The following is a 23,347-nucleotide window of genomic DNA, read 5'->3' on the forward strand; positions in this document are numbered from 1 at the left end:
ACGTCTCTCGGAGACTGGAGTGCGGCGAGGAGTTACAAAAATTATAAAACCCACCAATTACAACAAACCCAACCCCTATCACATGGATGTGGCCGTACTCAAATTGGCCTCCGATATGAAAGGCAATAACATTGCCACCATACCGTTGTGCAAAGCTAATTGGAAGATAGGTGATTACATTGATCTCTATGGTTGGGGCCAGCTGGCGGAAAACAATCGCCAATCCGTAGATCAGATGCGTCATGTGCGTGTCCCTTTGGTGTTGCGCAGTAAATGTTTGCAGGCCTATAGGAATCGTGAAACCATAACCTCATCCATGTTTTGTGCGGGAGATCTTAAGGGAAAGGACTCATGTTATGGTGATTCTGGAGGTCCTGCAGTATTTCAGAATGAATTGTGTGGAGTGGTATCATGGGGTTTACGTTGTGCCAGTCAAGTTTACCCTGGAGTCTATACTAGTATTAAATCTGTACGGGATTTTATTGATCGAGCAATGAAACTTTGATGATGACTTAGCTTAATGTAAAAACAACATGAATAAAATCGTTCATTTTTTTACTATAAACATATTGAAAACCCTTGTTCGATGAATTCGTCTGGCGAAATTGGCCAAAAAGACCAATGTGTTAAATGTTGACAAAATTTGATCTTATATATAAAAATCAATTTGTGTTTGTTGGTTTGTTTGTTTGTCTGTTCCACATACACTCTTTTTTTTCTTGAAATTTTCATAGATGGTGCATAATGATCCTGGGGTGAAAATAGGCTACTACATACATCTGAAGGGGGAGTGGACCCTCCCCCATACCTTTATTTTCAGAAACGCCAGATTTTGGAGATGGGTGGTGCGATTTAAGCAAAAGTTTGTGTGCTCTCTTATAGTTACCTAAAAACAAAAATTTTTTATTCAAATTTCGGATGGGGTATCTAGGGGGGGACGCGCCACCCCCAAAACTCGCCAATTATATATAGACCAATCACGACAATAAAATTTAAAGGTATTTGAGAGTAGAATCCGATATCAAAATGTGGGACCAAATATTTGGGGGACCATCCCAGCCTCCAAAACACCCCTAAATCAGACATATTTATCGACCATTGCAATATGAGCCTCAAATAAAATGTATTTGAGAGTAGAACACCAACCTGCTATCAAAATGTGCGACCAAGAGTTTGGGGGGCCGCCCCTCCACCAAAATACCCCACAAAAGAGGACAAATTTACCGACCACAGCAATATGGGGCTTAAAAAAAATGTTTTTTAGAGTAGAACACGAATCTGATATATATTTTCCGGGCCAAGTCACTCAGCGGCCACCCTATCCCCCAAAACACCCCGCCCCCAAACCGGACGTGTTTGCCGACTATGAAAATATGGGGCTCAAATGAAAGACATTTGGCAGTACACCACGAATCTGATATCAACATTCGGGACCAACTATCTAGGGGATATCCCACCCCCATAACAAGTAAAAAGGCGTTAAGTTCGGCCGGGTCGAACTTTGGATGCCCACCACCTCGGGTATATATGTAAACCACCTTTTGTCATAATCCGGTGAAAAATGCAAAATTTATGCCCCCATTGCAGCTTTATCGAAATATGGTCCGATTTGGACCAAATTCGACACGGATATTGAGTGGTCTAATAAGAACAAGTCATTGTTTAATTTTATAGAACAAAATCTTGGACTTTTTGGTAGCCATATCCAAATATAGACCGATCTGAACCATATAAGACACGGATGTCGAAAAACCATTATGTCAAATTTCAGCGAAATCGGATTACAAATGTGCCTCTTGTGGGGCCAAGACTTTAAATCGAGAGATCGGTCTATATGGCAGCTACATCCAAATCTGAACCGATCTGGGCCAAATTGAACCGATCTGGGCCGAAGGGCCTAACAACTCACTGTCCCAAAATTCGGCGAGTTAGGACAATAAATGTCTTTTATGGGCCCAAGACCTTAAATCGAGCGATCGGTCTATATGGCAGCTATATCCAAATCTGGACCAATCTTGGCCAAATTGTCCCAAATGTTGGCGAAATCGAACAATAAATGCGCCTCTTATGGGCCGAAGACCTTAAACCTAGAGATCGACCTATATGGCAGCTACATCCAAATCTGAACCGATCTGTGCCATATTGCAGAAAGATATCGAGGGGCCTAACAAAACTCAATGTCCCAAATTTCGGCGACATCGGACAATAAATGCGCCTTTTATGGGCCGAAGACATTAAATCGAGAGATCGGTCTATATAGCAGCTATATTCAAATCTGGACCTGGCTGGGCCAAATTGAAGAAGGATGTCGACTGGCCTAACACAACTCACTGTCCCAAATTTCAGCAAAACGAATAATAAATGTGGCATTTATGGGCCAAGACCCCAAATCGGCGATCGGTCTATGTGGGGGCTATATCAAGATATAGTCCGATATAGCCCATCTTCGAACTTCATCTGCTTATGGACAAAAAAACAATCTGTGCAAAGTTTCAGCTCAATATTTCTATTTCTAAAGACTGTAGCGTGATTTCAACAGACAGACGGACGGACATGGCTAGATCATCTTAGATTTTTACGCTGATCAGGAATATATACACTTTATAGGGTAGGAAATGGATATTTAGATGTGTTGCAAACGGAATGATAAAATAAATATACCCCCATACTTCGGTGGTGGGTACAAAAACCACCAAATAGAACGAATTTGTTCACTATGACAATTTGGGGCTCAAAGACAGTGGAGCATGATGTTGATAGTTTTTAGGACCCATTCCCCAAACCAGACATATTTGCTGACTATTGCAATAAAAAAAGGTGTTTGTGATGAGAAAACGAATTTGATATCCAATTGAGACCAAGTGTTTGGTCTGATCTTTGAAAGTAGAGCACCATGCTAATATTTTTTCAGGGCTAAGTGTTTGGGGACCATCCCACTCTCCAAAAGAGCCCATATATACATGGCTCAAATGAAAGGTATTGAGGATTAGGGCAAGTAATTGATACCCGCTTTCGAGACCATCCCTTCCGCAAAACACCCCCTAAACAGGGGTCGGTAAATATGTATGCTCCTAAATCCGGCATACATATTTACCGACCATGGTAATTTGGGGCTCAAATGAAAGGTATTTGGGAGTAGAGCACGAAATTGATACCCACATTCGGGACCGCATTTCTGGGGGTCCACACCCTAAACCCACTAACCACCAACCTGGGCTCTTCCCACTCCCAAAATCCTCATGAGAATATCGAGGTCTAATTCAGTTTTTAAGAATGGAGTACATCTAACATCCAAACTTAAGGCGCAGCAGAGCGGGCCGCGTTCAGCTAGTTACCCATAAAAATTAATATTTGACACAAAATTTAGCATTAAAGTGAAATTTTACAAAATTTCCTATGGAAATTAACTTTGAGAAAATTTGATATAGGAATGAAATTTTGACAGAATTTCCTATAGGAATTAAAATTTCACGAAATATCTTACAGAAATGAAATTTTGACAAAATTTCCTATAGAAATGAAATTTTGACAAAATTTCCTATAGAAATGAAATTTTGACAAAATTTCCTATAGAAATGAAATTTTGACAAAATTCCCTAAAAACTGCAATTTTGACAAAATTTTGTGAAAAGTTTAATTTTTACAAAAATTTCCAAAAAATTTTAACATTTCCATAGAAATTTTCTCTTAACACAAAGTTTGAACGAAATTTCCTGTAAAGATAATATTTTAATGATATTTTCATTAAAGATACAAATATAATGCTTAGTTTTTCAAGGTAACATAAAAATATAACAATGTCATCTACCTATCCGCTTTACACTTTAAATGTTTCACATTGATTTATAAATGTGTATTACCTTAGATATTGTACCATGACATTGCCACACGACGGCAGAGACCTATTGACATAAAAACCATAAATTGGTATGGATCTCCCCAACACCTGAACAAATATTAACCAAGACCACTGATCCAAATTTACCAAGCCCATGTATAAAGAACATTACAATAATGAAGTACTTAGACAGTCGTAAGCAGCCCCAACGAACAACATCAGTTGCCAAAGTTACCAAATGGCACAGTTACCAAAATTAATTTTTCAGACACTACTCTCTGTGTTCATATGTCAGCATCTAGTGTGGGCTGATGACATCAATCATCGCATAGTTGGTGGGCATAAAACAACTATTCGGACAACAAAATATATTGTATCACTTCGTTTAAGAAATGGCCAGGTGTTTTGTGGTGGGACACTGGTGGCCAGACAATATGTGGTAACGGCTGCCCATTGCCTGGATGGCTTACGTAGAAACGATTTTTATGTACACGCTGGAGCTACCTACACCTATCAGAGGGGTATAAGGCGATCTGTTAAAAGAATGACCATACCCAATGGCTTCAATATGCAAACTATTCATATGGATGTAGCTGTGCTCAAGCTGTACAGACCATTATATGGCAAGAATATTAGACCTATTCCATTGTGCTCTCATCGATTAAGACGCAACCATCGACTGAAAGTTTCTGGCTGGGGTCTAACAAATGAAAACGCATTCACGCCGCCACGACAGTTGCGCACCGTTCAAGTAACGCTTAAATCGAGAAATAACTGTCGGAGAAATTATAGCCAATTGTTGAGACTAACTCGAACAATGATGTGCGCATCGGTACCAGGAGTTAAAGATTCATGCGCGGGAGATTCCGGAGGACCTTTGGTACATAGGGGAGAGCTTTGCGGTATTGTCTCATTTGGAGTGGGTTGTGCCCGCAGAAATTACCCTGGAGTCTACACGAATATTGCTTTTGTTAGGGAGTTTATAAAAAATGCAATGAGAATTTAGAATTGAATTGGTGAAAAGATTTGGATACAAGTAAATGTTATAGTCATACATGTTTTAGTTTTATTTCACAATTTATAAAAAATTTGTAAAAATTTTATTTCTATAGGACATTTTGTCAAAATTTCATTTCTATAGGAAATTTTGTAAAAATTTTATTTCTATAGGACATTTTGTCACAATTTCATTTCTATAGGAAATTTTGTCAAAATTTCATTTCTATAGAAATTTTGTCGAAATTTCATTTCTATAGAAATTTTGTCGAAATTTCATTTCTATAGGAAATTTTGTCAAAATTTCATTTCTATAGGAAATTTTGTCAAAATTTCATTTCTATAGGAAATTTTGTCAAAATTTCATTTCTATAGGAAATTTTGTCAAAATTTGCGAGGTACCATGTCATGCATGGTAATGTAAATTCTCCCCAATGAGGTGTCGCACTGTGGCACGCCGTACGGACTTAGCTATAAAAAAAGGTGCCTTATCATTGAGTTTAAACTTGAATCGGAAAGTACTCATTGATGTTGGACAAGCTTGCCCCTGCTCGGTTCATGGGCAAAATTTCACTCTATTTCCAAATGCCTTTCCTTTGAGTCCTATATTACCACTTTTGAAATATTTCTTGTTTACGGAGTATTTTGCGGGTGGCCACCCGCCCTTAAAGTAAATATAAGCTTCGTGCTCAACTTTTAAATACAGTTTATATGAGCCCCATATTGGCATGATCGGTAAACAAGTTCTGTTTGAGGGTGAGGGATGGCACCTCAGACATTTCGACTCAAATATCGATATTAAATTTGTGTTTCACTCCCAAATCACTTTAATTTGATACCCATATTGCCATGGTCAGTAAACGTGAGCCGTTTGAAGGGTGTTTTGGGGATGGAGCGCCCACAGGCACTTTGCCCTGAAAATAGATATCAAATTCGATCATTACTCCTAAATACCGTTGATTTGGGCTCCATATTGGCATGGTCGGAAATAAAGTTCAGTTTAGGGAATGCTTTAGGGCGTATCCCCAAACACTTGGCTTCAAAATACCTTTCATTTGAGTCCCATATTGTCAAAATGGGTCAATGAACCTATTTGACGTATTTTTAGGAGAAAAAGCGCCACCTACTACTACCTCCAAATACTATAACTACTCGCAAATACATTTCCTTTAAGTCTCGTATAGCCATGGTCGGCTAATGTGCCCTTTTCGGGCATTTGGGGGGACCTCCCATTACTTGGACCTAATTGTATATGCCATATTTGTAATCTATTTTCAGATACTTTTTATTTGAGTCCCATATTGACATGAACGTCGAATATATCTGTTTCGATGAGTTTTGGGGTTGGGACGGACCGCTGGGACCTTGGACCCAAAAATTTTAATACGATATACGTTTTCTAGTCTCTAATAACTTTCATTTCATACCCATATTGTGCCTATCGGCCAACTTTTGATTTTGGGTGGTGCTTTTGAGGTATGGGGGATGGTCCGCCCCTACACGATATCAAAAAATTATATAGCCTATGTTTTCTTACAGACCAACCTACACAATCCGTGAAATTTGTAAGAAAATTGGTTTAGCCGTTTTTGAGTCAAACAACAAACCGAGACCCATATAGTCATAATTGGTAAATATGTCCACTTGGGGCGATTTCGGGGGGTTGGTGTGACCCCCTATACTTCGATCTGATTTCCTTTCATGTGAGCCCCATATTGATATGAGCGTTCAATTCGTCTGCTTGGAGGGGTTTTGGGGTAAGGGCGACTTCCTGGGTACTTGGACCCAGGAATAATACCATATTTGCATTCTATTCTCCAATACCTTTCATTTGATACTCATATTGTCATTATCTGTCCACTTTTCATTGCGTGTCCTGTTTTTGGGGAACGGGGAAGGGTTCGCCCCCTTACGATATCTAAAAATTTTAAAGTCTGTTCCTGACCTTCAGCCCCTATCCGCAATCTATTCCCGAATACCTTTCATTTGAATCTCATATTGTCATTACCATCCAATAAACCTATTTTAGGGGGATTTGGAGTTGGGCGGCTCCCAGTTATATGGACCCAATTTTTAATATGAAATTTGCACTCTACTCTTGAATACCTTTCATTTGAGTTCCATATTGTCCCGATCGGTTCACTTTTATTTTCGGGTAGTACTTCCTTTAGGGTAAGGAGGACGGTCCGCCTCCGATATCAAAAAATTATATAGCCTACGTTTCCTTCCAGACCAACCTACACAATTTGTGAAAATTTCAAGGTAATCGGTTCAACCGGTTTTGAGTCTATACGGAACAAACAAACAAACCGACAAACACAAATTGATTTTTATATATAAAAAGAAGAAAATTTCTATCTAAAATGTCGTCACAATGTAATTTTTCTACCTTTTTACTATTTTTATACCCACCACCGAAAGAGGGGGGTATATTCATTTTGTCACTCCGTTTGCAATACATCAAAATATTTTTTTCCGACCCTATAAAGTATATATATGCTTGATATTCGTAAAAATCTTAGACGATATAGTCATGTCCGTCCGTCTGTACGTCTTTCTGTCTTTAAAAATAGAGATATTGAGCTGAAACTTTGCCCAGATTCCTTTTTTGTCCATAGGCAGGTTAAGTTTGAAGATGGGCTATATCGGACTACAACTAGATATAGCCCCCATATTGACCGATCTGCCAATTGAAGGCTACATCTATTATTCGATTTTGCCGATGTTTGGGACAGTGAGTTGTGTTAGGCCAAGTTCGGCCGAGATCGGTCCAGATTTGGACAAAGCTGCCATATAGACCGATCTCACAATTTAAGGTCTTGGGCCCATAAAAAGCGCATTTATTGTCTGATTTCGCTGAAATTTGGGACAGTGGATTCTGTTAGGTCCTTCGACATTCTTCTCCAATTTGGCCCAGGTCTGTTCAAATTTGGATATAGCTGCCATATAGACTGATCTCTCGATTTAAGATCTTGGGCCCATAAAAGGCGCATTTATTGTCCGATTTCCCTGAAATTTGGGACAGTGGATTGTGTTAAGCCGTTCGACATCTTTTTTCAATTTGGCCCATATCGGCCTGAATTTAGATATAAATGCGCCGCATAAAAGGCGAATTTATTGTCCGATTTCGCTGAAATTTGGGACAGTGAGTTGTGTTAGGCCCTTTGACATCCTTCTCCAATTTGGCCCAGATCGGTCCAAACTTGGATATAGCTGCCATATAGACCGATCTCTAGATTTACGGTCTTGGGCCCATAAAAGGCGCATTTATTTTCACTGAAATTTGGGATAGTGAGTTGTATTGGGCCCTTCGACATCTTTTTTTAATTTGGCCCAGATCGGTCCAAATTTGGATATAGCTGCCATATAGACCGATCTCTCGATTTAAGGTTTTGGGCCCATAAAATGCGCATTTACTGTCCGATTTTGCCGAAATTTGGGACAGTGAGTTGTGTCAGGCCCTTCGACATCCTTCTTCAATTTGGCCTAGATCGGTCCAGATTTGGATGTACCTGCCATATGGACCGATCTCACCTTGATTTTAGGTCTTGGACCCATGAAGGGCGCATTTTTTGTCCGATTTCGCCGAAAATTGGGACAGTTCGTTGAATTAGGCCTTTCGACATTTTTTTTCAATTGGTTCAGATCGGTCCAGATTTGGATATTGCTGCCAATAGGACGATCTCTCGATTTAAAGTTTTGGCTCCATAAAAGGCTCATTTATTGTCCAATTTGGCTGAAATTTGGGACAGTGAGTTGTGTAAGGCCTTTGACATTCATCTCCAATTTGGTTCATATCAGTCCAGATTTGGATATAGCTGACCGATCTCTCGATTTAAGGTCTTCGCCCCATATTCCGATTTCGCTGAAATTTCACACAGCGACTTATGTTAGGCTTTTCGACATCCGTGTCTTATATGGTTCAGATAGGTCTATATTTGAATATAGCTGCCAACAAGACCAATATTGAACAGTGACTTGAATTTATTAGACATCTCGATGTCCGTACCGAATTTGGTCCAAATCGGACCATATCTCGATATAGCTGCTATGGGGGCATAAATTATGCTTTTTTCTACGGATTATGACAAAAGGTGGTTTACTTATTTAATTTCGGCACGGCCGAATTTAATGAATTTTTACTTTTTTATTGGTATGTTAGTGGAGGCCTTAATTTTAAGTCTGATAAATTTAAATAAATGTCACTTACCTTTATTTTTTAAGTTATTTGGCACACTAATGCTCAAAGCTATACCCGTTACAAACACATTATAGGGATTGGTAATGGTTATTGTCGCCATATAGTATTCATTCACCAGCATTGTTTCGGTGCCGAGATTGCATTGCGTGACTAAATGGAATCTGTAAAGAAATTAAAAAAAAACGAAAAAATTACATTAATATAGAAGCCAGACAAAGGGAAAAAATAATAAAAATGCAAAAATATTTAAAATAAATACAGACAGCTACATATGCATATATGACGACTACAAAATAACTGTAACGTATGTAGTTAAAAAACAAATAATAATGGAACTCTTCCTAGATACAATGCAACATATAAACGAAATGACCTACGTCGGAGCAATATAACAAATTGGATTAATTATGATATTATCATCTAAATCACGATTCCGATTGTGGTAGCGGAAGGCATTGTTCGTATACGGTGCACTTTTGCACAATTGCATCGAGAAGTTATCCGTCCCCACAAATGTTTCTATGCGCACCACACGCAATTGAGTATTTTCCAAGAATTGTTGAGCCTCTGTGGTAAACAGGAAGCTGTGGTAGAACGTTGGTTCCAATTTAAGATTTGCCTCATAGGGCTGATAGGCATTGGTCGCTGGATCGTTGTGTTTACGCAAAGCCACAAGATCAAAGTATTTTGCATATTGTGTAGGCTGCAGCTTATAGTTGTTGCTGCCATCGGTGATTATTACTTGAAGGTTACGAATTTTAATGGGAACATCAGTTTGTAGCCTGTGTGGAGAGAAAAGAAAAGGCGAATAAGCATAAATGGTTAAAATTATGAACATATCTGCATACATACCTTAAAATTACATTCAATTTGATGATATCATCGTTTTTAATCTCGATTTTCTCAAATGTTGTACAAATTTCCAAAAGTTCAGTTAATTTGTCCAGATCTATGGGTAGGGGACTCTTGACTTTTTTCAATGACTCCTCCCACAGCGTTCGCACTTCTGGAGCATTTTGATTTTGAGGCACTGGTGCTTCACCCTTTGTAATCAAATCAGTTAAACGATTAGTTCAGACATGACTATTGCCTAGAATAACGAACTGTCTTACATGTAAAACTTTCCATAGATTCTCCAAGACCATTATGCGTTCATTGGGTGTGTATTTGATCTTGCATGATAAGGCTTCTAGACTGCAGGATATAAAATCACCCACTGAACCTGAGAGCAGAGCACATTTCATGGTCTTCAGCAAAACATCCGAAAATAAAGAACACCATTTGTCTTGTCGATAATCGGGTAACATTAAGGAATATAAGCTGGAATCAAGAGAATGAGAATGAAAGTTAAAAAACATTTTTTCCAATTTTTTTCGAAATAATTGGTACGCGAGGGAGGGGGTCCTGCAGGTTTATCCGCTAATAAACGATTGTGATTAGTGACATTCATCTGAAGGTCGCCCTTTTACGCACAGTTAAGGCCTCCGAACTCTAGCAAAAACGGAGACCAATATGTTGTTGTTGTAGCCACATTTGCACGTGGAGGTGGCGATCCTCGTCAAGCTCTTATAGGCGGGCAAGCTCGTTCCAGTCTATACGACCGATCGTCGCGGGAACAGGATGGCCATTGGTTATTTAAAGGCGCCAATAACTCGCCTTGTCGTATCGAGCATCATAGGCACTAAGTATTTAAGCAAGAGCCAGTGTCATCCGGCCTCTCACTGAGACTCTCCACTTGTTACCGTTGTTTATCCGGAGTAGCGTCAACTACAGTCGTTGACGCTACTCCGTATGAAGAATTCCATTATCCGCATGAAGGATTCCTGTACACGCACCCGGTAGCTTCCAACTAAGCTTCTCATGATAACGAAGAACACCAAACAGATTGGAGCTAATGTTCCAGCCTGTGTGATACTCATAGCTACCCCGTGCCGGGCCATGACTAATAAAACTGATGTATAGGAAGTACGATGGAATGGTAAAGGCGTTACTAAAATGCCTAGAAATTATTTTTTTTCGATGGAAGAGAGGCTAGATACGATTTTTATAGAAGCAAATTACCAGGAGAACTTCACTTGTTGTTCTCCTGGTTGTCATGGGAGAGGCACATCCCGAAATGACTTCTCCACACACTTCTGGTGCGTGCCAGGATTGGAAAGAACCCCGGATCCTGGTTCTGTTCGGTTTGTCAGAACCGCCTCCATCATCGATCGGTGTCGGTGAGGTGTAACCAGTTCCTTACGTCACAAGCTATCACCGTCGCCTTATCGTCGGACTATGTGACCCCTCCGACTTCTGCCATTCGGTAATATACGCAACAGCAACACCTTAGTAGGGCTGGCAAAATATCGATGGCACTATCGATTTTTAATTTTTTTATTAAAATTAAAATAATTTGCGAAACTAGACAAAAATAAACAATCCAACACTGAATGTATTCTTTCAGATACATCGCGCCTATAGAGGGCGCAATTTTCATCCGATTAGCCCAACATTTTGTAGATTGCTCTTATGACTTCCAACTGACTTTATTTACCTTGGTTTTATTTGGTGGTAAATCGATCTCCTGATTTTTACTTCTCATTTGCGTTTGAAATATTGGTGATGGGAAATTAACGATAGTATCGATACTATCGATATTTATTATTAAAACTATCGAAAATATCGAATGTTGCGGTTATTGATAGTTTACCAACTCTACACCCTAGTCCATGAATGCCGGCCAGTGCCGGGAAGTGTATCTTTCTTGCAAATGCATTGCAATGGTCCCCGAAGTAAGATATTGGTTGCAGCTATCCAGGAGACATAGCTGACCAACACCTGTTATCTGCGCAGTTATCACGCATGCATTGTGGCATACCAATCTGTGCAGTATAGACCCAAATCGCCTGCGCCTGACGCTAGCGACCCCTATATGGAATGTGGGAAAGTATTCAAGTCTGGTAATGCCGAAATAGAGCTTTAAAACGTGTATATACCGGTTGGTTATTTTGTCCCAATTAATGGCCAAGTTTCCATGCCCGTCATTAGTGGCCTATTGTCTGGCCATAATCGCCTTGTTCTAGGAGAATTAATGCCACCAGCGGAGCATAGCTTTGGCAAAGCAGTAGCTTAAAAACTCCACGGTTTGCATGGTGAACGATGATGCCCCCATTTCCACTCTCCTGATATCCTGAGTGACGTTCCCGGGCAAGCCGTTATTACTTTGGAATCAGACCACCTCCCCATAATTCTCACCATCGACCGACCGCCCGACTTCATAACATCGGTGCGCCGGACTTTTACCAATCAAATGAAAGGTCTTACATTCCGGCAGATGCTGCCGCCTCAACCTCTACAGAGCAAGGATTGATGCCGACGTGCAAGATGTATGTCCCGTTTGTGACCAGGCACCACACGATACACGTCACCTGTTTAACTGCCCAGCCAAACCAACTCGACTCAGACCTAGATCCCTCTGGACGCACCCCATCTTAGTCACAGAGTTCCTGGATCTTGACACTCAACAGAATCAAGCAGACGAAAGATAGAACACAACAAACTGCTACAACAACAACAACCAATCGCCGCTTCAGTGAGTTGACACCCCCTGAAATGTTCTAGTTGCCGAGAGGAAATTCCGAGACATCATTAACGCAGCAGCCGCTCGCTTTATACTAGCCGGCTGAATACCCCAAGTGCGGCCCAATTTCCCGGTACAAGCAGTGGTAATCGCAGACGAGTGTGATGGATTTCGTTTCACAGACCCCACTTACCACAGAATCAGTGAGCTGAATCTAGAACTAAACAAGATATTCAACGAGCATAAGCGGAATTGGGTGGTTGAAACACTTTCATCATCCGTTCTACCAATAATAATAATATTGGGTTGTAATTGCGGATTTTTCATATAGTCGGCGTTGACAAATTTTTTCAACGGCTTGTGACTCTGTAATTGCATTCTTTCTTGTGTCGGTAATCAGCTGTTATTTTTAGCTTGCTTTAGAAAAAAAGTGTAAAAAAAGTATATTTGATTAAAGTTCATTCTAAATTTTATTAAAAATGCATTTACTTTCTTTTAAAAAATCCGCAATTACTTTTTGGGCAACCCAATAATAATCGTGATTCACGACAGGTCACGATTATTATTATTATTATTGAATATGGTCTAGATATTCATTCACGCCAGGTCACGATTTAACGTTCAATCAATTGTTGCAGTGGTGTCACATTCAATTCGGATTGCGCAGCTCTTACGTCCTAAAGATAAACATTGAGATCAAATTCAAGATTCTAACCGCAAATCTTCTTTAGAATTGTACTTGTCACTAATATATGGCCACCGTAGCGCAGAGGTTGGCAAGTCCGCCTATGACGCTGAACGCCTGGGTTCGAATCCTGGCGAGACCAATTTCAGCGGTGGTTTTCCCCTCCTAATACTGGCAACATTTGTGAGGTACTATGCCATGAAAAACTTCTCTTCAAAGAGATGTCGCACTGCAGCACGCCGTTCGGACTTGGCTATAAAAAGCAGGCCTCTTATCATTGAGCTTAAAACTTGAATTGGACTGCACTCACTGATATGTGAGAAGTTTGCCCCAGTTCCTTAGTGGAATGTTCATGAACAAAATTTGCAATATATGGTTAACAAACAACCTTTTTTAAAATTGTAAAATAACAGTTCTTCATCTACATAATCAATGGGAAATAACTTACGTTAAGGCTTTGCTATGATCACCACTCTTAAAGTACTCATCGGCCATGTCAATGGCCAATTTTTTGCGGAACCTTAAACACTTGTATATTTTAAATTGAGCCATAGCCAAACTTAGCAGATTGATAATGGAACTCTAAAAGAATCAAAGACGAAATGTAAAAACAATTTTAGATTTTTTTCCGATTGCTATTCATTTAAGAAACCATACCGAATGATTGTAAAGTTTTTCGTTTTCTCTTATGAGAGCATTAATTTGTTGCTCCGAAAGAGGTTCCCCAGACTTCATAGATCTTATGCCGAAATATTCGGTATAAAGCGAGGTTATGTTATTGCTTTGGCCATTAAAATTAGTTGGTGGTGGTGACTCTGTAGGCGTCGAAGGACCTGAAAATGTAGCAGAAAATTAGAAAGATTTTTATGGAAAATGGATCTATCACTAACTCACCATTGCTTTGTTGAAATGCTTCTTTTCGCTTTTGTATATATTCAGCAGCTTTATGAAAGTAAATGCCAGGGTGTTGTGTTTGCAAGGCTGGCAAACCATTTTTAATAGCTTCACAAAATAGTTCGGCAAAAACAAAATGTCTGAGAGGAAATAAATATTATTTGCAAATTGTATATGAAATTTCGGAAAAAAAAAAAAATACTTACTGCGTACTTAACCATGCATAATGCTCGAATAGTAAATCTTTGAAACCCACACGATTTTTATACTTATCAATGTGACTTATGAAATGGTTTATCGAATCTCTGGGCACTTTCAGTTTGAACATCAAACGGCAAATTTTATAATTTAAGAAACCAGCCACAGTTTTAATTTCTAAATTATTTCCATCGTTAATGCGTAGCTCATCCAACGTTGTGTACGATTGTGTATAATGTCTATATGATAGATGTTAAAGATAACAATTAAAAAGAGAATATTTATATCAATATGATAAAAAATTTACTTCAACGCTGTGCTAAAATCCTGACGAATTTCTGCTACGAATCCCAATTTAAACTGATGTCTTATTTTTAAAGTGGTATGGGCTGCCGTCAGTTGGTCTCTATGGGTGCGTATACGTTTAGACATCAAGGTGTAATAAGACTGAGCCATGTCCACAAAAGCTGATTCAAGGCGTAATACATAACCTGGAAGATATAAACAAACGTATAGAAGAAAAATAGAGACAATTTACTTCATAAAATTTTAACCAAAAAAAATCCCTGAAAATTTTGACTTTAGAAACATTATTATGGAAATTTTGTCTTTAGAGAAAATTTCATGGAAATTTTGTCTTTAGATCAAATTTAATGGAAATTTTGTCTTTAGAGAAAATTTCATGGAAACATATGCGCCAATTTTGCCTCCACACTGTGCTGAAGATATCACTCCACATTGGCCAGCAGCCTGTTTCATTCTAGGGAATTTTATTCCTTTATTTCTATACACAATATCTCGCCATCCGACGTTGCAGTAAAAAAATGATATCCGATGAACAGCACTTGATAATTTTGTACCAGTGCTCAGTAGGAGTACATAGTATTTCCAGTCTCTTGGCTGTTCTAATACTTTTTTAGCAAGCAGTAGCGGTATCACTGCCCATTTTCCAGACTTCGGTAAAATTAATCGTGTCGAGAACTTCTGCTACGAAAAATTTTTTTCGTCTGCTGGTTAAGTTTGCAACATCATTCACTGTAAATTGTGATGGTTGGCCACACGAATGGTTCTCCTTCTCGTCCTATCTTTTTGGCGGATGCTCAATAAACAACAATCGGTTGAACAATCTGGCGCTTCTGTTTGAATAAGTAACTGCTACGTCACCCCGACATGGGATAGCTGTGAGCTCCACACAGGCTGGAACATTGAGCTCCCATTTGTGTGGTGTTCATTGCTGTCATGAGAAGCTTAGCTGCGAGCTACCGGGTGCGTCCACAGGTTGCGGATAGTGGAATGCTCCATACGGAGTAGCTGCAACGGCAATCGCGAACGATCAGCGGTATCGAGCTGAGAGTCTCAGTGAGAGCCCGGGCGGCACCGGCTCTTAAACAAATACTGAGTGCCTATGATGCTCGATATGATAAGGCGAATTGACGAGGATCGCCACCTCCACATGAAAATGTGGCTACAACGAAGACGACGGCTGCTACGTCACCAAAAGGGACTGAGGTCCCATTTTCTACCTTTTCCGGGTTTCAGGCTGAGTTTACAGTAGACCACAGCTTACAAATACTTCAATGAAGTTGCAATAAAACAAGTGCTATAGCCAAAACGCTTATGTTCGCTGACCGCTATTTTACTTTCTAGATACAGGTAAGAAATTATATCTTAGTGTAGTTAAAAAAAAAACATAATTTTCACATTTTTTCCCAATGCTTTGCTTTGTATGAAAGTAGAAAAAGACCAGTGGGCTCTTTTTTTATAGACGCCAAAATAACTGAACGCCTTAAATACTAGCAGGAGCAAGAAATTTGCCTTATTTTGTGTGAAGAATTTATGTGATTGAGAAAAGAGAAGGCGAGAAATAACAATCGGTCTTTAATTGCCGAGACTTCTATGACAACAGTGGTATAAAATACATACCATAAAAAACTTCATAGACGAAGATGTCATCAGAATTGTACTTTTTCAGTCTTTTGAAAGTATCCTTCCACTTACCCACTAAATGTTCTGTATGGGCCAAGATAAACAACATTTTGCTATTGATACCACATGCTGTGGTAAGGCTGGCAGCCCTCTCTGAGGCTAACATGTCCTCGCCTGGCGGTAGAGGCGGCGACTCCTGTAAAAGCACCAAACATATGCGGGTATTGCGTTCCTGCAAGGCATTTTTTAAGCCCTGTAAAAGAGCAGCACATTGCAACTGTTTTTCGGTCCATTGAGCATCATTCCATTCGATATCTTGAAAGAGAACAACCACTGCTGGAAGAACGTGTAGGTGTTTTAACATCCAATTTCGTTTAAGAATTCCCTTGGGATGATACCATTCATAGGAATTTCTTTTCGGTTTGGCCACTGGAAAGTCATAATTATTTGGAAGCAGTTTGAATTGAACAGAGGCTCTACAAAAAGAAACAAACAGTAAAGGTTAACGAAATGCTTTTATCACAAGATCCACAAGTATTAGGTTTACCTTTCAGCCTTGCGATTACTGCTGAATGCATCCCATATGGTTTTATGTACTGCATTGCGGTTCACATCAAGACCACACAAACCAATAAGAGGCTGTGGGGCCACTAAAAGCTCCGAAGGTAAAGCGGTCGAGTCAATACTCATGTTTACATAGAATTTTTATGCTTTTTTTTCTACGTTAGTTACGATGATGTTGTACTTTTGATGTGAACCCCACAAAATTTGGTGGGAGTCAACCAATCGGTGGCATAAAAGCCTCACTTTCGCCCCAAAATGTATTCCTCTAATACAATAACAACTGCAACAACAAAGTATCGGCCGACAAGACACTATGTTGACAAAAGGAAAATGACAATGGGCACAGCCTTCAGAGTTTCGAATTAAAAGAAAAATCGTTTATTGTGTTTTACAGTTGCTTCAACTTTCTTTTAAGGTAACTTTGTTCAACAATTAAACAGTTTTCTAACAAAACATGGGATAACGACAAGACTTTTGTCTTGGGGCTAACAGAAATCCTATATTTTTTTCTTAACGTTTGCGAATACTCTAACTCTGTGGCCAATCAATTTGAGGCACCTGGCAGTCCTATTGTCAATTTGTCGTTCTGTCATTTCCATTCTCTGACACTCTTCTTGCTAATGACATTCCGCACAGCTGTTAACACAGTGTTATCAACTTTGCCAGTGTGCTGTATAATAACGACGTTTTTTAGCGCCATTAAAAATATGTTCACTTTGTGGGCCAGTGACTAACACTAACACATTTGAACTACATTTTCCAAGACTGTGGCTTTTAATTTTTTTGTAATAAACAATAGTGTGGGTGTTGTTTCTTTTATTGTTAACCACATTCTTGCATGTAGGTGTAAAGATTGTTGGCAAACTTACTTTGGGAAGCAAGATCTTTTTTTGTACACAGACCCGAACGCTGCGAAATGTCCAAGGTGCTTAACCATAGCTAAAAACACATGCAAATGATTATCGAACGTCTGTCCATAGTAACCGGAAAGTAGAATTCAGTAAAAACTAAATTTTATGTTCCGTTTTCGTGTCAGCTGATAAAATTTGAAGTTTGAAGAAATTTTAAAACCTAAAATGTATTTTTAGGAAACTGTCATTCTTCTATTCTACGATTTATCTCATTGCGAAATAATTAAAGGTGGTCTCATTTGTACAACAACCACAAATCATATGGTGCAATCCGTCATCAAGCTGATCGACGGATGCCCCCACTAGGATTACGAGGAGGTGCAGCAGCTCGCCAGACATTTTCATTGCATCTCCTAATCTCCTGAGTGACGTATCCTCGTAAGCCGTCATCTCTCTGGGGTCAGACCACCTCCCTATAATTCTCGCCATCGACCGACCACCCGACTTCATAACCTCTGAGTGCCGGACGTTTATCAATCAGAATAACGCCGATTGGGCTGGCTTTAGATCGCCGCTTCAGTGAACTGCCACTCCTCTTGGATGTGCTAGTTGCCGAAAGAAACTCCGAGACATCATTAACGCAGCAGCCGCTCGCTTTATACCAGCCGGTAGAATACCCCAAGTGCGACCCGATTTCCCGACGCAGGCAGTGGTACTCGCAGACGAGCGTGATGGGATTCGTTGTATGGACCCAACTAACCCCAGAATCAGCGAGCTGAATCTGGAAATATACAGGGTTGTCAACGAACATAGGCGGAATTTGTGGCCGGAACACTTGGAGCAATGTAACTTAGGCACCGGTTTAGGTAAGCTGTGGTCTACTGTTAAGTCACTTTCGAACCCCGGTAGATGGGATGACAGGACCTCTGTCGCTTTTGGGGAAGTAACCGTGACTGATCCGAAGACATGCACCAGGTTGTTCAACCGTCAATTTCTTGTGCATCCCGAGCGTGACAGGGCAAGGAGGAGAACCATTCGCCGTATCCGTGGTCTCCGAGCCGACGGACAGCCATCACAATTTACCGTGGGCGAAGTTACGAATGTCATCCGTGGCGCCAAATCATCTAAGGCGTTGGGCCCCGACGAAATCTGTTCATTGATGTTGAAGAATCTGGATTCACCTGGAGTTGAGTACCTTACTACTGTCCTCAACCTGTCTTTGAACACTCTTATAGTTCCCGATGTCTGGAAAATGGGCGGAGTAACCCCGCTACATTTGACAGCTCTTACACATTCTCCCCACATGCCACAGCAATTCGCGATAAAGTCAAATGTAGAAACAAGGTCCTCAAATCACTTGCTAGCAGCACTTGGGGTGCAGACAAAAAAACCTGGTTGACCACATACAAAGCAATTGGGCGGTCTGTGGTGAGTTATGCCGCGCCCGATGGTCTCGTCGACTTTGTGACACGCAGTGGAATAATATTCAGATCTGCGACGGGTTGTCTTCTCAGTTCTCATGTGGACCACCTTCATCAGGAGACAAAGATCCTACCAGTGCGAAGACATAAATACATGCTGTCTAAGCAATACCTTTTGGGCTGTTATCGCAGAGACCATCCAAATCATCATCTTGTGGATAGGTATCTACCGCCCAGAAGCCTTAAGGTAGATCTAAATGATCTAGAGAGTTAGATTCAGCGCTACAAGAGAGAACCTCTAGATCAAGCGGCATATCAAGCAGGTCTAGACAACATTCATGCAGACACGGTAGCAGATGCGGTAATTGACTACCGAGTAAATGTAGTCCTTGGAAAACGACCGCCTCCCATTGCACTTGAAGAAATTTAACTCCCCCGCAAACCAGAGTAGTTCTGACTCAATTATTAGATGCATCCGCCTCAACTCATACAGAGCAAGGATTGATGCCGACGTACAAGATGTATGTCCCAAATGTAACCAGGGACCGCACGATGCACGTCACCTGTTTAACTGCTCGGCCAGACCCACTCGACTCAGACCTAGATCCCTGTGGACGCACCCCATCTTAGTCGCAGAGTTCCTGGGTCTTGACACTTAACAGAATCAAGCAGACGAAAGATATAACACAATAAACTGCTACAACAACAACAAGAGAGTAGGAGGTAAGCACCAATACGGCGCTGTCTTATCCGCTTATCCATGTTAGCACTATGTCAAGAAACTGGGGTCTATTTAGGGATTCCACACACTCCGCCACGCTCAGGTTGCGGTTAGTGGAATGCTTCGTATACGGAGTAGCTGCTATTGGAGTCGCGGACAATCAGGGAGAGACTTAGTGAGAGGCACTGAGTGCCTATGATACTCCATGTGACAAGGCGAGCTATTGGCGTCTTTTAATAACCAATGACCATAACGTTCCCGCGGCAATCGTCCTATGGACCGGAACGAGCTTGACGAGAATCGCTACCTCCACATACAAATGTGGCTACAACAACTGATTTCGATAAGTGTAAATCCCTTCCCAGAAAAAATTGAAACTCCTTCTAACTGCTAGTGCGGGACACACACACATTCGATTGAGAACAGAAGTTATCTAGCAATTAAAAGTAGCCAATTGTCATTTAATGTACTTCTCTTTCTCATTTGCTGTCAAATGAAGTGCTCAAAAACATTCATATGCGAGCAACTAACTTATTCAGTTCTTTGTTTTCTCGCGCTAAGTCCGGTTCATTCGTTAAACGCTCCGTCGAATTGCATATAAAATAATATGTTGAAACGTGTTTTAAGTGCAGAAACCATAAAAATAAAACTTAAACAAAGTTTGATTTAGTGTAAGTGAATGCAGAATCAAATGGTGACAAATGAATTTTGTATAAAAAGTAAAATAAAAACCCCATATTCATACGAGTACATAGTGTGTTGCACAGCTTTTGCGAGTGCCGTTCTGTTTAGCTCTCAGAAAATAGCAGCTAATCTTGCAAATTCTCGAATAACGTGCTTCTCTTCCTCTCCCATTCTCATTTGCTGACAAATAAAGTGCGCGAAAACATTCGTATATATACGCGAGCAACTTATTCAGTTCTTTATTTTTTCGGGCTTAGTGCGGTTTATTCGTTGAATTCTCCATCGAAGTACATATAAAAAAGTATGATGAAACGTGATTTAAGTGCAAAAACCATAAAATTAAAACTTAAACAATGTTTGATTAAGTGAAAGTGAATGCAGAATTCAATGGTGCCAATGAATTTTGTGTAAAACGTTGAAATAAAAACCTCATATTCATACGAGTACAAAGAATGTTGCACAGCTTTTGTGGAAGCCGACCGACCATATACGAGGGTTCTGTTTAGCCCTCAGTGGTTGTTATCGATAACAGAAAACTGCAGCTAATCATTTAAACTTACAAACGTACTTCTCTTCGTCTCCCATTCAACTTGGTGTTAAATAAAGTGCGAGTAACTTATTTAGTTCGTAGTTTTCTCAGGCTAAATGCGGTTCATTCATTGATCTCTCCGTCGTCGTTAAATGTAAAAACCATTTAGAAAAAAACATAAATCAGTGTAATGTGAAATCATGACTGAACGACTGCAGATGAATTTTGTGTACAATGTTAAATGAAAACCCACATTTATATCAGAAACTTAGTGTGTTGCCATCGTTCTGATTAACCTTTAATCTTAATCGATAACAGACATTACCTAATAATTTGCAATGAAAATCGAAAAAATTGTAGAATTGAAAAAAAAACTTTAAAGTTAATGCTTTAATATATATGTGTGAACTGCTGTATACAAGAAAAAAAAAACACTTCAATTAAAACTTGGTAAGTGGTGCTTTCTTTTGTTTTTATTTATAAGTGTTTTTTGCAATTATTTAATCATCCCTTTAATAAAAACATTCTACATCATTAGAGATGGGCGAAGGGGTAAATACCCAAAAGGTATTTACCCATGTATACCCAAAAGCTGGGTATTTATAATTTTGCAGATATCATGGGTATAAAAACATTTTGCAAAAATTTTTTGATTATTTCGTATTCTTTGTATATAAACCTTACCTTGTGATCTCATAAAATCGTATTTTAATTATATATAGCCGCTATATAGACCGATCTCCTGACTTAAAGTCTTGAGACAATAAATTGGTTATTTTTCATCCGATTTCAAGAAAATTTGGCAAATTTGCCATTTCTGTGAAGTGTTGTTCAGATCGGACTTTATTTGGATATAGCTGCCCTAAAGACGGACCGAACGATCTCCCGATATAGGGTATTTAGACCATAAAAGATCCATTTATTACCCGAATTCGATTAAATTTGGCACAGTGTGTTCCGGTAGACCCCTACCTATTCCTGTCAAATGAGGTCCAGATCGGACCATATTGGGTTATAGCAGCCATATATACCGATCTCCCGATATAGTGTAATGAGCCAATAAAGGAGCATTCTTCATCCTATTTCGTTGAAATTTGGCACAGCGAGTTTGCGTACCCCTCTAAAACGTTTTGTTGAATATCGTCCAGATCGCACCACATTTGGATATAGCTGTCATATAGGCCGATCTCCCGATATAGCGTATTGAGCCCATAAAAGGAGCATTTTTCATCCGATTTTGATGAAATTTGAAATAGTGTGTTTCGATAGACCTCTACACCTTTTTGCCGAACATTGTCCAGATCAGACAATATTTGGATACAGCTGCCATATAGACCGGTCTCCCGATATAGAGTAATGAACCCATAAAAGGAGCATTTTTCATCCAATTTTGATGATATTTGAAACAGTGCGTTTCGATAGACCTCTACACCTTTGTGCCGAACATTGTCCAGATCAGACAATATTTGGATACAGCTACAATGAAAAATGATCCTTTTATGAGCTCAACACTCTATATCAGGAGATCGGTCTATATGGCAGCTATATCCAAATATGGTCTGATCTGGAAAATGTTTGACACAAAAGTGTAGAAGTCTATCAAAACGCACTGTTTTTAAGTTTCATCAAAATCGGATGAAAAATGCTCGTTCTATGGGCTCAATACTCTATATCGAGAGATGGGTCTATCTGGCAGCTATATCTAAATATGGTCCGATCTGGACGATATTCAATAAAACGGTTTAGAGGGGTACCAAAACTCGCTGTTCCAAATTTCATCGAAATAGGATGAAAAATGTTCCTTTTGTTGGCTTATTACACTATATCAGGAGATAGGTCTTTATGACAGCTATATCTAAATATGGTCCCATTTGGACTACATTTAACAGGAATGGATAGAGGTCTACCAGCAAACACTGTGACAAATTTCATCGAATTCGGGTAATAAATGGATCTTTTATGGGCTCAATACCACATATCGGGAGATCGGGCAGTAAGTCTAAGGGCAGCTATATACAAATATAGTCCGATCTGAACAGCACTTCAACGAATTCACTGTGCCAAATTTCATTGAAATCGGATGAATAATGACCAATTTATTGCCCCATGACTTTAAGTCTGGAGATCGGTCTATATAGCGGCTATAAATCATTAAAATCCGATTTTATGAGATCAGAAGATCAGGTTTATATACAAAGAATACGAAATCATCAAAAATGTTTAGCAAAATGTTTTTATATCCAAGATATCTGCAATATTATAAATACCCAAAAAAGG

General features: G+C 39.6%; 1 protein-coding gene and 1 long non-coding RNA gene across 2 annotated transcripts in view; one reads left to right on the forward strand and one right to left on the reverse strand.

Moving 5' to 3' along the window:
- LOC106086587 (trafficking protein particle complex subunit 11) overlaps nucleotides 1–17,438 on the reverse strand; it is a 55,229-nt gene extending 37,791 nt beyond the window's left edge. Inside the window, exons 1-11 of the mRNA XM_013251327.2 lie at nucleotides 16,848–17,438; nucleotides 16,373–16,776; nucleotides 14,682–14,865; nucleotides 14,383–14,613; nucleotides 14,177–14,316; nucleotides 13,940–14,115; nucleotides 13,731–13,864; nucleotides 10,148–10,355; nucleotides 9,888–10,078; nucleotides 9,413–9,817; nucleotides 9,045–9,196 (exon numbers count right to left, since the gene is read on the reverse strand). Of these exons, the coding sequence (XP_013106781.1) occupies nucleotides 9,045–9,196; nucleotides 9,413–9,817; nucleotides 9,888–10,078; nucleotides 10,148–10,355; nucleotides 13,731–13,864; nucleotides 13,940–14,115; nucleotides 14,177–14,316; nucleotides 14,383–14,613; nucleotides 14,682–14,865; nucleotides 16,373–16,776; nucleotides 16,848–16,990 (2,368 nt within the window). The 5' untranslated portion in view covers nucleotides 16,991–17,438. The remainder of the gene's footprint in view (nucleotides 1–9,044; nucleotides 9,197–9,412; nucleotides 9,818–9,887; nucleotides 10,079–10,147; nucleotides 10,356–13,730; nucleotides 13,865–13,939; nucleotides 14,116–14,176; nucleotides 14,317–14,382; nucleotides 14,614–14,681; nucleotides 14,866–16,372; nucleotides 16,777–16,847) is intronic.
- A 3,174-nt stretch (nucleotides 17,439–20,612) lies between these two features.
- Nucleotides 20,613–23,347, forward strand: part of LOC106086584 (uncharacterized) — a 144,148-nt gene continuing 141,413 nt past the window's right edge. Inside the window, exon 1 of the long non-coding RNA XR_001221149.2 lies at nucleotides 20,613–21,520. This is a non-coding gene — a long non-coding RNA (uncharacterized LOC106086584). The remainder of the gene's footprint in view (nucleotides 21,521–23,347) is intronic.

This window comes from Stomoxys calcitrans, chromosome 1 (assembly GCF_963082655.1).
Source record: "Stomoxys calcitrans chromosome 1, idStoCalc2.1, whole genome shotgun sequence".
In the NCBI taxonomy this organism is placed as follows: Eukaryota; Metazoa; Arthropoda; class Insecta; order Diptera; family Muscidae; genus Stomoxys; species Stomoxys calcitrans.